The following is a 14,177-nucleotide window of genomic DNA, read 5'->3' as shown; positions in this document are numbered from 1 at the left end:
TTTCCTTTCTGAAAAATACAACAATGAGTAGGTACAACATCATTAACCTTTCCGACATCTGTTTCAGCTGGGAGCGTGTTTGCTCTCAAAGTCAGTTCACAATAGGTCAAAACTGCCAGATGCTATGAGTCTATGTACAAGAGCCACGTTTACAGAAGGGGCAATTGCAGGGTAGGCAAGAGAGAGAGTAAGGAAGATGCCCTAAGTTTAAGGGTTGAGGTGTTTGCATAAAGATACAAGCTAAAGTGCTGTGAACTAAACTGGTGCAATACAGACTGAGGTTATTTTCCATTTACATTAACTGAATTTCCAGCCCCTTAATGATTTTGAAAGCAAGGGGAACTGAAAATCAAAAGTAGAACAGTCTCTTAAAAACACATTCAAAAATTCTTATCTGTGACCAGCATACAAGGGACTGCTGCACCTTATAATCTCAACTAAGAAAAAGTAAATGTCTCAAGTCACTGACTTAACCAAGAATAAGACTGGGGTGGAGTTGCAGCTGCAGAAAACTTTTGAGCCCAGTAGCCTTCCTCCCCTCAGTAAACTGGGAAGTGTATCAACCAAACTGTTAATTAAAACTGGCACAAATACACTTTGTATATCACTGCCCCTTCTAGACACAATTTAAAGGATGGTTATCTAAGATGCCGTCACCATCCTACATTTCACTTACATTGAGGCTAAGCAGATGGTTTCCTTTTTCACCCAAGTGATGGAACCTTCTAATTCCAACAACACAAGTCCTTTGGTTTCATCCCACAGTTAACTGAGCTGTCTGTAATCCCTACCCCTTTCCCAGTAGCACAGTGGACGGGAGAGGCCAGCAATCCAATCTGACAGCTGTTTTTTAAATGAGGAATTAAGGTTAACTGACAAGGGCATGCAAGTCACTTTCCAGGAGGACTGCTGTTGCTACCAAGTACTCAATTGTCATAGGACTATTCTAACAGAGAATCCCTCTAGTTCACGTGGCAGGAGCCGGTGCTTTCAGCGCAGGAAGTTCTATTGTCTAGCTGCCTCTGGCATGTACCATAAAAATATCGCAGGCTGTGGATTTCTCCACTCCTGTTTGCTGGAAGGGAAGGGAATGGATTAGATCAGTTAGGACTCTTCCATCGCTAACGCTGGGATTAACCAAACATTTCACAGCCCATAAGTGCTTCTTACCTTCCAGACAGGTATTTGTGTGTTGCTGGGTTGAGCAAAAGTATGGACGGTCCTTTGGAGTAGAACATGCTGCAAGGTAAAAGCTAGAAGGTCATTGCCATTGCCCCTGTAATGGTTACCTGGGGGACTTTCATCAGATGACATGGGTGGGGCCAGCTTTGATGGTTGTTGGTGGGTTACAATGACCAATTTCAGCCTGACTGGCCTGGACAATGGCTGGCTTGAGGGTGTCAACTTCTTATACAAGATTCTCCATTAAAAATAGTTACAAAGTCTCCTTAGAACACTATAATTATAACTTTGGCGGGGGGGGAGGGAGGGGTGCATTAGTAGGAGTGTGGAAAGTGACTGAGTTGCAAGCCTAACCCTTTAAAAGTGCTCTTGGCCCCAGAGAGTGAATGCCACTGGGTAACAGAGTTCCTATAGAAAACACTCCCTCCCTTCCTGCAGGACAGAAGCAGTTTTAAAGGGCTGTATTTTTAAGCAGCAGCAGCCAGGGAAGTTTTCCACTTTTAAGCATTCCATAACTTCCCAAAAAGGGAATTTTTCTTAGCCCTATTTTGTATACTTTGTGCATTGTTTGCTGCATAGGGTGTATAAAACATGCAATGAACTGCAGTTTACAGGCCTGAAATCCCCCCGCCCCCCGCACAGAATATTATAGATTACTGCTCAAGCATTGGATAGGTGGTGCTCATCTTATCTGTGAATTTCCCCTGGGCCAACTAATGCTAATAGGGGCACAGACTACACGAGAATGAAGCTTGCACTGGAAAGGGCAGGACTCTCCACAGCTGGTGATGTCAGGGTCCAGATGCTGAAGGAAGGAGGCCCTGCTATCTTCAGAGTCTTCACTGAAATAGCAGCAACCGCCCGGGGTCTAAGGTCCCCTATTACTGCAGGGACCAGAGTCCTAAAGTACCATTTCTTGCATTGCTCTGCAACTGGCGGTGGTTTCTTGGCCCAACTGCACGGGGTGGAATTCCACAGCAGTTCTACTTTATTATGCTAAAAGCTAATGGAGAAATGAGTCCCGGGGACCAATGATCTCCTCAGTCTGTCACGTAGAAAAATATGCCCAATTTTCTTATTTATATATCATCACAAAGGAAGGGCAGTGTGGGACTACAGTGTGGTCTCGCTGCCCATGTCCCGAGGGTGCTTTTCTGTGTCACTGTCTTCATAGTCCGACTCCATCTCTATCTTCACCTGGGGCACGGCGCAGAGAGGGTTTCGGGAGTAGTTAAACGCAGGAGATGATGGGCAGGAAATCTTTAGGTGAAGCGTAATACTAGAACGGAAGAAGGCACAAAAAAGGGGTTACAATTCATGAAGCTGGGTTGAAGCCATAGTTTTTTGTCTAGCGAGAACTCAGCATAAGGAAGTCCTGAGATCTAGTCCCATCTCTGACACTGGCTACCTATAGGTTTGGACACGTTCTTCGTGGCTCATTTTTCCCATCTGTATAATGAGGATCTTGTGGGGAAACCTGGATCCAGCTGTCAGACTGTGCCGCTTGGGCCCAGCTCTCCTATGGAGAATACTTACCTCACAGAGGTCTTGAGAGGATTAGTTAAGATTTGTAAAGTACTTTAAAAGATGAAGTGTCCTGTATATTAATTCTTCATGTTCAAATGTTTTTCAAAACACCCCCTGAGCTGCTCCGTATTTTCTGAGCTCGGGAGACAGAATAAAAGGAGAGAAATCTAATAAGAAAGAAGGAAATGCTGTTCCCATGTGTTTTAATCTGTGGAACTCACAGGTACAGGATATGATGAGACAGATAATGTTGTTGGCAAGCTGTTCAAAAATGATCTACACACCTAATTGTAAGGCTGTTAAACTAAGTATGATCAGAATTTCAAGGGCTATTGATTCTCTATCAAATTCATGGCCATGAAAAACGCATCACAGACCCTGGAATCTGGTCTTTTGTGTGCTTTTACCCTATTCTATACAGATTTCATGGGGGAGACCAGCATTTCTCAAATTGGGGGTCCTGACCCAAAAGAGAGTTGCAAGGTTATTTCAGGGGAATTGTGTTGCCGCCACCCTTACTTCTGCACTGCCTTCAGAGCTGGGTGGCCAGAGAGCGATAGCTGCTGACGAATGGCCCAGCTCCGAAGGCAGGAGCACAGAAGTTAGGTTGGCAATACCATACCAGGCCATCCTTACTTCTGCAATGTGGCTGGCGGCAGCTCTGCCTTCAGAGCTGGGCTCCTAGCCTGCAGCTGCCACGCTTTGGCCACCCAGCTGTGACAGCAGCATTGCAACCCCCCCTCCACACACACACACAATTCCTTTTTGGGTCAGGACCCTTACAATTACACCACCATGAAATTTCAGATTTAAATAGCTGAAATAATGAAATTTACGATTTTTAAAATCCTATGACCGTGAAATTGACCAAAATGGACAGTGAATTTGGTAGGGCCCTGACAATAAGGCACCAGCTGATTCATAGTTGAACAACAACGCTCACCCGCTCCCTTGGCCAATGAAGTCCTGCGCGTCTCAAGCTGGGACCCAAAAATGAAGGCTTCCACAATGATTAGGCACTTCTGAAAATTAGGCCAGAATTTTCACAACACACCTCAAAGACAAGCAAGCATCTCCAATATACAGAGGGCTAAACTAAGCCGTAGAGAGGCTACAGTCAATGGGACTTGTGCTCCTAAGTCATGGAGCTACCTTTGAAACTCCCACCCAAGAACAACAAGCTTTAAGCTTTTGTATGCACTAGACAATCAATCAACAATGCAGATCCCATTGGCTGGAGAAATTCCATCACCGTGAACAAAACCTCAGCATTTAGACAGGGCACATGTGAAGTGGAGATAAACGTTTCTCACTGGGTGCAAATGTCAACCAGGCATATGCACACGAACCAGAGAACTAGAACTGACCCCAAACCAAACCCCCAGAAGGCAGGAGAGACTGTAGTGCTGAAAGCATCCTGGCCTGACTGGTAAATGGATCAGACCAAAACAAACGAACAAAAAAGGCCAAGGCATCAGTAAACATTCCATGGTACGATCTCTCATGAACCACCAGGCCTAGAAACTCATGCTATACCCCTCTCTATATGTCTGGGAATGCCAGCTATCCAATGCACTACAGAGGTGTGTACCAGCTTCGAGGTGCTAGAAATGTCAGACTCTAAGAATCACACCGTTCAGTTTGCACGACCACTGCATCTAATTCTTGCAGAGTAGCATCTTGGCCTGTGACCCAGCCAGTCAACACCTGCACCAGGGCAAAACAATCCTTGGGAAGAGCAGATCCAAACTCTGTGAATGGCCCACCATATTTATTGTAGTCCCAACCAAAACCCTGGATCTAAACTTTGGCGGATCTGGACCTGAATGGTACAGCTCAGGCCCATTTCTTTCTATTTCAGTGTTGCCAACTCTCATGATTTTATTACAAGTCTTGGATACCTGATGTTTTCCCTAAAGCCCCAGCTCCTGGAATCATGTGATTAGGTGAGAAGCTCAGCTTTCATTAAAAATAGAGAGGAAGTTTCCAGTGCTCATGGCTGAGGAGAAAGGCAAGAAAACATGAACCTAAAGACTCTTAAAAGCAGAAAGAAAAACAAACCCAAAATTATTCTAAAAAAAAAAATCTCATGATTTTTAAGCCAATTCATTGTTTCAAGTGCCGGGGGCTGGCAGTGCTGCTATTAGGCAGATGAGGGTGCTCTGAAGTGAAAGGCCTTCAGTATCAGGGTCAAAACCTTCACGTGAACCAGGAGTAAGAAAGGAGGAGACAAGAGAACCGGAAGGTCAACAATCCAATGAATTCAAAGTGGGACACAGTTATTCAGTCAAGTAAGGGGATGGTCTTCCCAAAATGAGCTCCCAAAATCCAGCTGTATGCTTGCCGCACATAGGACGAAGCATTAAAGTGTTTGGAAAGGAAGGATTGGAGATAGGATTTTGACAGATTTAGAGCCAAATCTTGAAAATTGCCATCAAAGGAAGGATCAAACCCAATGACAATCTGGTCCGTCCCCCTTGCCAATGCACAATTATTGTGTACGGGGCATTTCCTAGTGCGCTGCCCAGTCTAGTTACAAATGGCCCAAGTGAAGGGGCTCCCAACCCTTTAACCTCTAGAGAAGATTCCACATCTCACTGCTGGGACGCTCTTCCTTGGTATTCAGTCTAAACTTTCCCTTTTGTAACTCCATACCTTCACCTTATACTCAGATTTGAAGAAGAAAAAAAATTGGTAGTTAATAAAACAAAACAAAAAAAAAAAAACCTTAAAACTTTTCTTGTTTCCTTTTTAGGCATTTTCACACAGCCTACCCATCTACTCTGTTTTACATATCCAATCATCCGTCCAGGTATTTATTCTACTATCTACAGGCATTTGTACCATTAGCTCCCTAGATTCATTCTGGGACCAGCTCTGTTAAACTACAAGAGGGGAAAGCGTCTTCCTGGGGGTATTTCTGGCCCAACAGGGAAGTGGAGATACTAGAATTTTCACAAGTGAAAGTTCTCTCCAGCAAGAGTTCCTGCCCAAATTTTGCTGAGCTCTGGATAATTCGGCCCAGTATCTGATCTGACCTGACCTCCAGGCCTTTTGAACTTTGCCCATCCCACTAAAACACCCGCATGTCACACTACACCATCTGATTAGACACATTTGCAGCATAGCCAGTGGAGTGTTAGCTGCAGGGAGAGCAGAGAGCACCAAGGGGGCTTAGTTCTCCATGTACCACTTTGGAAAGTGGAGAGATATTGCATGACAAGGAGGATGCAAAAATACCAGATTACCTGCACGTGCCAGATACACAGACAGCCTGGGGAATTTGCTAAGTCAGAGGTCAGTACTCAGCAGAGCAAGGAGCAGGAAGGACATTTTTTTTTTTCCATTATGTGCAGTATTCTGCAACCTCTCAGCCGCATTATGGTTGGGCTTTCCCTTCCCCCCACTCCTTTCTCTGAATGATGAGATCTGCTCTGGCGACAATGTCTGCTATGATCTAATATGCTATTGTCTGATCTGCTATGGCAACAACAAAACCGTAGAGGACTGGAATAGCAGGGGTACTGTGGGTCAGCTCCGAGCTCTATGCGGGAGCCCTGGGCTGGAACAGCAGGGGATTCCAGGAGTTAGGACTCTGGTGCACTGGCAGAGCTGGGGGGGATCCCAGGAGTGGACTGACACATAAGGAGGTGCTACAGATTAAGTTTGTCCCCCCTCCCCATTTTGATCGCGTCAGCGGTTGTGAACAGCGTAATGAACGAATAGTGTGTGGGTGCTGGGTGAAGTATTGGTGGCCTGTGATATGCAGGAGGACAGACTAGGTAATCTGGTGATCCTTTCTGGCATTAAACTCTGTGACCTTTAATAGCTGTGACTTAAATGACCAGGCTGTTTGGAATCTGTCTGGCAATGCAGTAACTTTTGGAGAGAAGGCCCAATGCTCCTCTCGCCTGCATCAGTCGGTGCAGCTGTTTAGGCTGGGGTTTTATTGGTTTTGCCCAGGTGTATCTGCAATTCCTTCGTGAAAGTGGGCTGCACCGATGTAAAATGTGCAGCTGGGATAAATTTTCCATGATTACATTCTTAGTAAAGCTTAACTGCTGCCCCCTAGTATCCACTTTTTGTTATAAACAATAACATCTACACAGCAAAAAGAACAGGGGGACTTTTGGCACCTTAGAGACGAACAAATTTTTTTGAGCATAAGCTTTCGTGGGCTACGTAAACTTAAGCTCAAATAAAATTTGTTCGTCTCTAAGGTGCCACAAGTCCTTCTTTTCTTTTTGCGGATACAGACTAACACGGCTGCTACTCTGAAACCTACACAGCAGTACAATTTAGGTATGGGACAGACATATCCCTATTCAGGGCCAGTTCTAGAGGGTGGGCGAGTGGGTTGCCAAACCACTGTGCTGCTCAACTGACTGCCTGGTTTTAATTTTTGCTTGGTCACTGAGGAAGGTGGGGAAGGCAGGAGGGGGCTGAAAATGTTTTCCAATCTGGCTGGCAAAACAGCAAAGGCCGCTCATGTCTCTGTTCACCCTGATTCAAGTCAAATTTTCTTTAGCTTTGGGAGAACAGCGCCACTTCCCTCTCTCTAAAGAGGTTAAAGAAACCAGTGTTTAATTAGAAAAAAATCCAACAAATTTTCATACTTATGTTACAAATGAGACTTTGATTATGAAATCAGAAAGAAAAGATATAGTCTAATTTGCACCCTTTGCTTGTTGCACGTCTCTCATTTGGGATAATGAAGACACACCGATCAATTTAATTTTTGCTAACAATCAGGTTCTGATCAATTTCACCTTCAGGATCTCATGCATCAAATTTAATGCTGCAATCTTTAGCGATGCAAGGGGGATCCTGATTTGCTTTAAAAAGCCACGTTTCCATTAGACTTAAAATTAAAAAACATTATGGAATCATTTGTACCAGCCTTTTTGTTTAATAAGAGCTCCATTTTTACAAAGTTCAAAACAATGAGACCAACTTAATGGGACAGCGTCCCTTTGCGTAAAAGTTCCATCTGATCTTTAAGATGTCATGTTTCAGAACAGACTCACTGGGGTTACACCAGGGCTGAATTTGACTCATTGCGTTTCAGAACCTAGCAAATTACATATCTGGAATGGTGCAGCAGAAAAGCTACAAGCCAGAAAAATCTGAATGCAAGACTGATGTCTTATCTTTAACTCTCACTGACTCCTGTTTGGAAGTTTAATCTCTGCTTACCTATTTCCATAAGTCACAACATCTGAATATAGTCACACTAATGGGAAAAGACTGCAAGGTCCTGTACACAGAAAGAAGATCCTGACAGCTGGTGCTACAAACGCAGTGCACACAGTAACATCAATCCCCATTTTCTTTGTGGGCATCATGAATTTCATGCTGGTGGGTACACATCAGCCTATTTGATAACTGGGACTGGTGGATAGAATCAATCAAGGCAAAGGAAGGGGCCCAAAACCTAGAAATCAACAGATCATAGGGGACCTAAAAAGAAACAGCAGGGACCGATACGCAAGTCACAGCCCTGGAGGCCGACGTCCTCTTTTTAATCTGCAGAACAGGTGTAGCACTGACAAGCTTTTCTCACCCTGCCTTGGAAGGACTCACTAAGCAAGAGAGGGAGGAAGCTCAGTCCTTGGCTTCTCTACCAGTGAAGGGATCAATTCATGTGAATTCTCTTGACAGTTTTGAAATCAGACTCAGATCTCCCAGCTCTGCCAACACAGGCACCGCGGGGCCAGCAGACGGCAACAACCTGTGCTGGATTTGAACCAGCATCATAAACTTGGTCTGGTCACAAGGGATTGTATGATTCAGGGGACCTAGGGTCTTTTATTTCCTACTCTTTGTTATCAATAGATACACATCCAACCCCCGAACTGAACTCAGACATCATTTCTCCAACAGACTGTAGCAGTGTGTTGGCTCATTCAAGCACCATCAGCCATGGTACGGGGCCACAGACAGTCTATTTTCTAGCCTAATCTGCTGGCTGATGCAGTGCTTCCTACAGCAAGTTAGACAGTGCTTTTATCTAGCTTTGTTTTAAATCTCCTAAGCAAGGGGTGACAACTGCCCTTTAGGGTATGTTCTCTCAGCAATGATGGGGAGTTATTGCAGCTTGTTTGAAAATACCCAAGCTAGCTTCAATCTGCTTCACTGCTCTGGTATCCAAACTAGCTAGATTCAAGCTGGCTCAGGTATGTCTGCTCAAGCTGCAGTCATAAATCACCCCCTTGCAAAAGGCAAACACAGGCCTGACACCCCATTTAAACCCCATGTGATTTAAGTGGCCGATGGGCCCTTGTGCTGGCACAAGGATGAATTCCACCCACAGAGTCCATTGTTAGAATTTTTCTTCCTCCGATCAGCCTGAGTTTTCCCTCCCTTCACTTCACCCCGTTGCTCCTAACTAGACCCTCTCCTGTTGCCTGAACCAATTCCGATTCCTGCCTGGCGTTCACACTCATGGAGGTGCCTGACTCCAACAGGTTTGCGGATAGGACTTATCACTGGGGAGGGATGATGAGCCCGTTAAATGTCATTTACCTGCGATCCAAGTCTGAACCGTTAGGAGAGGAATCAGAACGCAAAGCTCCAGCTGGAGGACCTCTTTCCTGAAGGGAAACACAGATGCATATGAAACCGTTTCAGGGTGAGGAAGGAACAAAACAAAACAAAAAAAATCCCCCGAGACCATCCCATTTAGAGGGAAAAGGCTGGTGCTGCACTGCACAGCTGGGGCTATCCAGGAATGAGTCCTGAGACCTCAACCATGAAGTTCAGTGAACTTGCATAGTCATCTCTCTCCACTCACTAATTGGTGGGAGAAAAAACCCATTGGAAATACTGCATTTTTAAATGAATACGGCAACAAAGGGGAGCGAGTGTCAAAGGCGCAAATGGGAGTTAAGCATCCAACTCTCTGCTGAACGTCAAGGTGCTTTTGTGTCTTTGGAAATCATCCCCTAATTTATGCAAAAGGGGAGACGTGGATACAGAAATCTGCTGCTTTTAGCTCGTGTGGTCTTTGATTCTGGATTCATCTGACTAGGTTTTCCTTTTAAAATTTTAAACCCACTTTTTCGAGCATGGAAGCCTCAAGTTAGGTGCCTAAATAAGGATTTAGGATCCCAAGTAAAATGTTCCTCTAGCACCCATGGATTTCAGTGGGAGTTGTGGGAGCTCAGAAACTCAAAGTCCAGCCACTTTTATTTAGGTAGCAAAATGTGTGTTTAGGGAGTTTAACTTTGGGCAAATAACAAAAAACTAGAGGAAAAACAAAAAGGAGTTAATCTCTGTGAGTTAGTAAATGTAGGGTCAAAGGGTGCAATTTTCAAAAGTGTCTATGTGTCTTAGGAGCCTAAGTGCCATTTTCAAAAGCGCTTTTGGAGTTAGGAGCCTAAATTGTATTGTAAGTTGATGGAAGCTAGGCTCCTAAATCACTTAGGTGCTTATTCTTTGGGGGGCAAATCTTGATCCCATTGAAATCACTGGCAAAACTCTCCCTAACTGCAACGGGAACAGGATTCTGCTCAAAGAATTGGCATTGGTTTCCTCACAAACAGGAAAAATAAATCCACCAGCTAGCCACAAAATCCACACATTAGGCCCGAGGTTCAACCTTCAATCCAGATGCAAATCCTCCCAAGTTCAGGGTTGCTGGGATCCTCTTGATGGAGAGCCACGAAGGAAAGGCTTGTTTATCAGACAAAAGGGAAGGGAAGTTCAGTGCACCTTACAATTCAATCGCTGGCTTTCCTGCTGAGATTGCCAATAAGCTAGTGCCAATGTTGATGCTGGACTCTATCCACTGGGAACAGAACTAGACTCTTAACTTCTCTTTTATAGGCAAGAAAACACCCCTCAGATGGTATCAACTCTGCATCTCAATCTACCAGGCTGGCTTCAAACCTGTCTCAAGCCCAAAGGCCCTGTGTAGCCTATTGCCAACCCACTGATCAGTAGAATTTGTCTCTGCAAGGCTTGCAACAAAAATGGAGGCCAATTGCCTCAGTGACACTTGAGGGACAATGGATCAGAGGATCGATACTGAAAGGAGTTTCATTCTTGGAGAACGGACTTGGGAGAGTCTGGGCTCACTGGAAACAGGACTATTTAGAGAGCCAATAAATATCCTGAATCTTCATCTAAATAGGAATCGGAAGCCATAAATGGGGTGCCATTTGGATAAAGCCTGGAGTCCACATTAGTCGCCGACAATGGCAAGTCCCAATTCACCTTCCAACAGAAGATTAAATGTTATGGTTAAAGTTTTCAAAGCAGCCTAAGGCAAAGAGGTGCCCAAATCCCGCTGGGAGTTGTGACCGCAAGTACTTTAGTCCTTCTGAAACCCCATAGGAGATTGTCCCACAGAGCGACCATGAGGAAAGAGAGAGAAGGAACCGTAAACAAGGACAGCTACAGAGAACCAGACATGAATGCTGACCATTTATTTCTCTTCCAGGAGAAGTAAAGGCCTTTCCCTAATATCCCAGCAAAAGCTGTGACAGCCCATGTGTCAGGATACCACCATCTGGAATAATTTATCGGTTCTAAGAAGTTCAGCCTCCACATGGCTGACGTCAGGGGAATCTCATAGGATAAGGTGGATCAGATGGACTTGAGCGGCCAAAGACAGGACAGTAACTGAATTTAGAGCCGGTGCATCTTACGCCTTCTGCTGCACCTCTCAGTGTGCAACCTACACCAACTTAGACATGTCGATGGGTAACAACACTCCCCAGAAATCACCACATCTGGAATTTGCTCACTGAGCCTGAGGGATTCCAAGAGGGTGAGTCGAAGATAGTGGAGATCACACACCGGGGAGACCACACAGTAAATGATGCCGGCTTTAAGTCCTCAGACTCCACCTCAGAATCTGGCTCTTTGAATTTTGGCCCAGCTCTTCCCCTCGCAGGGCAGCGGAGTTGGCAATTCCCATTACAAGCACTGCTAGTAACTGGATGCAAGCGCTGTGCCTCCAGCCCACTCACATACAAGAGACGGACGCAGCTAACGCCATTGCTGAGGTTGGACCTTTCAGACGCTTGGAGTGGAGCGGAACTTGGGAAGCAAGCATTGGCTCTCCACCAGTCTCCCCCAGAAAAAGGCACATTCCAAATAAGCCAGCCCCTTTCCCAAAGTGACAAGATAACGTTTTACTGAAGGACTCAGGAAACCCTCTGACTTGCAATAGCCTGGGACAGGACAGACAGCCGAGGGGGAGGGCTATTAGCACAGCTGGCTTTCAAGAAGGCAAGGGAGTCACCTTTAACCCGACAAATGCACGTGAATACAAGTCTATTGTGCACAAATGTAGCTTTGATTAATGATTTTCCTGGGCTTTCACTGCTTCCTGTACCAGGCTGCAATGACAGAGGGGACAGGCCCAGAGAAGACAGAGAGAACATTTCCCCAAAAAGACCTGTCATTTCAGGTGCTGAGCACCCGCAGTTCCAACAGGGCTCGGCATGTGCCCAACACTCCTGAAAACCACGTCTGAGGTGCCTGAAATTGGGTAGCCAAAATCAGAGGCCCCTTTGGCTGCTGGTCACTTGCCTGTAGTCCCATAGGGAGACGGTAGTGAAGCGAAGGCTAGAACCCGGGCCTCTTGACTCCCAAACCATCTGGCATTTTTGAATCTTTAACAGAAAGCAGCACTTTCCACTTTATCAGTGCATTTTGTGCAACACTTTACACCCATTAAACAAAATTCTCATCCCCCCTGCCATGGGGTAGCTAAAGTGTTATCCTCCACATATTTACATATGGGGAAATAGGCACAAGAAGGTTCGTTCTCCATCCAGGTTCTGATAAACGCATCCATCGCTGTGGGAAAGTGACTTGCTTAAGGGCTTGCAGTATGTCAGTATCAGAGCCAGGATTAGTACGACGGAGTTCCTGGTTCTTGATCTGCCTGTGGGCTGGTAACCCCAGAGGAACAGGTTCTTGAGAGAGGTTTCTAGCATTCCTAGGCCAGAATGCGGAGTTTTCAGGCACCAAAACAATTTTAAAATCAAGTTTAGATCTAAAAAGCAGCTGACAGATCCATGCGTGTTCTTTTCCTCAAGCCTGTTTGCGGATCTCTTATCTAGACATATCTACAGCTTCAAAACAAGCCAAGTACCTGCAGTGGGTTACTTTGATTAGTCGCAAAATAGAGCAAGTTGTCGAGGGTTAGTAAATGGTAGTAACGTTGGAACCTAAGCACTGTACTTACTGGTAATGCAATGGATACCGTTTTGGGGGTCTGATTGGACGGGTTCCATTGGGATCTTTATAACTGAGGGAGTTGGGAACCGAGGCTGGGAAAAAAGCGGGAAGAGCCAGTGAATACATTGATTCATACAGACATGTCCGGGGTTAGCATGCCTGAAAACATACTCATGCTGATGAAAATACAGACGCCTTTCCGCATTAAATGAATCTTTCTTATGCATATGACAGAAGGCCAGGATTTTCAAAGGAGTCTAAAGGATTAGGTCCCCAGTTCCCACTGAAAATCATACCCTAGACATCTATGTATCTATTTGCATGGTGGAAAGATCAGCATCAGTTACACCAATTAGCATTAATCAGGGTAACATGTTGCCTGCCCATAACAATAGCTTACATTTCTAACACCATTCATGCTAAAGGATCCCACATAAACTACGGTAACACCATTTATCTGAAATGGTTTGGGGGCATCAGAAACATCTGGCTATAACAAGGGGATTGGATGAGAGTGTTACATTACTTGGTAAATAATTCACATAAGTGGACATAACTAAGATTAGAATAAGGAAGATTTCTGGGTCAGAGATATTTGGATAAATGAGATCCTCCTACACACAGAAGTCACCCTCCACTAAAATGCAGCCAGCTCTGGGGGGGGGGGGGAAGGAGGTGGGGGGAATGTGGCAGCTCCTTAACAATGAATGCTATGCATCAGTTTAAGACAGGAAGTAAAAAGAACCATTGTATCCAATTCAAACGGCAAGGGGAGACTACATAGCTAGAATCAATGGGGAAATAAACCACATAGTTTGTAAAGCTCGGATGGTGTCTACAAAATTTCATCCAGATACTTAAACACAAGGAGTTTGGTGATCAGTTTATGCCCAAAAGCATAAACCCTGATGGCCCTTTTAACTTTTACCTTAGCTAGTAGTATAACTGTCACTGCTAGTTTTAGTCAAATAAATGCCTCTTCCTTTGATTCTTACTGAGACAATTGCTTCAATACTATCCTGCAGAGGTGAGTTCCACAGGTTAATTATGCATTGAATTAACAAAGCAGGTCTTTCTATTCATTTTAAGTGCGTTGTTTTTGAATGCATTATCCTCTTGAGTCTCCCACCCGACTGAAGTCCTTCCCTTGAGGCTTCTAATCATTTTGGTTGCTAGGACTTTTGAGGATGAGGTGACCAAAACCGACCACAGCATTCAAAACATATTTGAAATCATCTTTTATCCTCAAACTGCTCACCCAGGCCCCTATTCGA

General features: G+C 44.9%; 1 protein-coding gene and 1 long non-coding RNA gene across 10 annotated transcripts in view; one reads left to right on the top strand and one right to left on the bottom strand.

Moving 5' to 3' along the window:
* Positions 1–1,523: 1,523 nt before the first annotated feature.
* Positions 1,524–14,177, bottom strand: part of SLC4A5 (solute carrier family 4 member 5) — a 126,299-nt gene continuing 113,645 nt past the window's right edge. For 6 of the 9 annotated variants that reach the window (XM_043503200.1, XM_038384613.2, XM_043503194.1 and 3 more), the window contains 2 exons: positions 9,235–9,302; positions 1,524–2,461 (listed from right to left, as the gene is read on the bottom strand). In XM_043503200.1, the coding sequence (XP_043359135.1) occupies positions 2,296–2,461; positions 9,235–9,302 (234 nt within the window). In that variant the 3' untranslated portion in view covers positions 1,524–2,295. Of the gene's footprint in view, positions 2,462–9,234; positions 9,303–12,910; positions 12,996–14,177 lie in introns of all 9 variants that reach the window. The other 3 variants (XM_043503195.1, XM_043503198.1, XM_043503197.1) reach the window with 2 other exon arrangements.
* Positions 3,284–13,897, top strand: LOC122457574. Its single transcript, XR_006277184.1, has 3 exons — positions 3,284–4,655; positions 5,465–5,521; positions 10,537–13,897. It is a non-coding gene; the product is annotated as an uncharacterized LOC122457574 (long non-coding RNA).

Source organism: Dermochelys coriacea, chromosome 26, assembly GCF_009764565.3.
Source record: "Dermochelys coriacea isolate rDerCor1 chromosome 26, rDerCor1.pri.v4, whole genome shotgun sequence".
NCBI classification, from domain to species: Eukaryota; Metazoa; Chordata; order Testudines; family Dermochelyidae; genus Dermochelys; species Dermochelys coriacea.
Note: the sequence above shows the minus strand (reverse complement) of the source record. Positions and strands in the feature narration are given on the sequence as shown.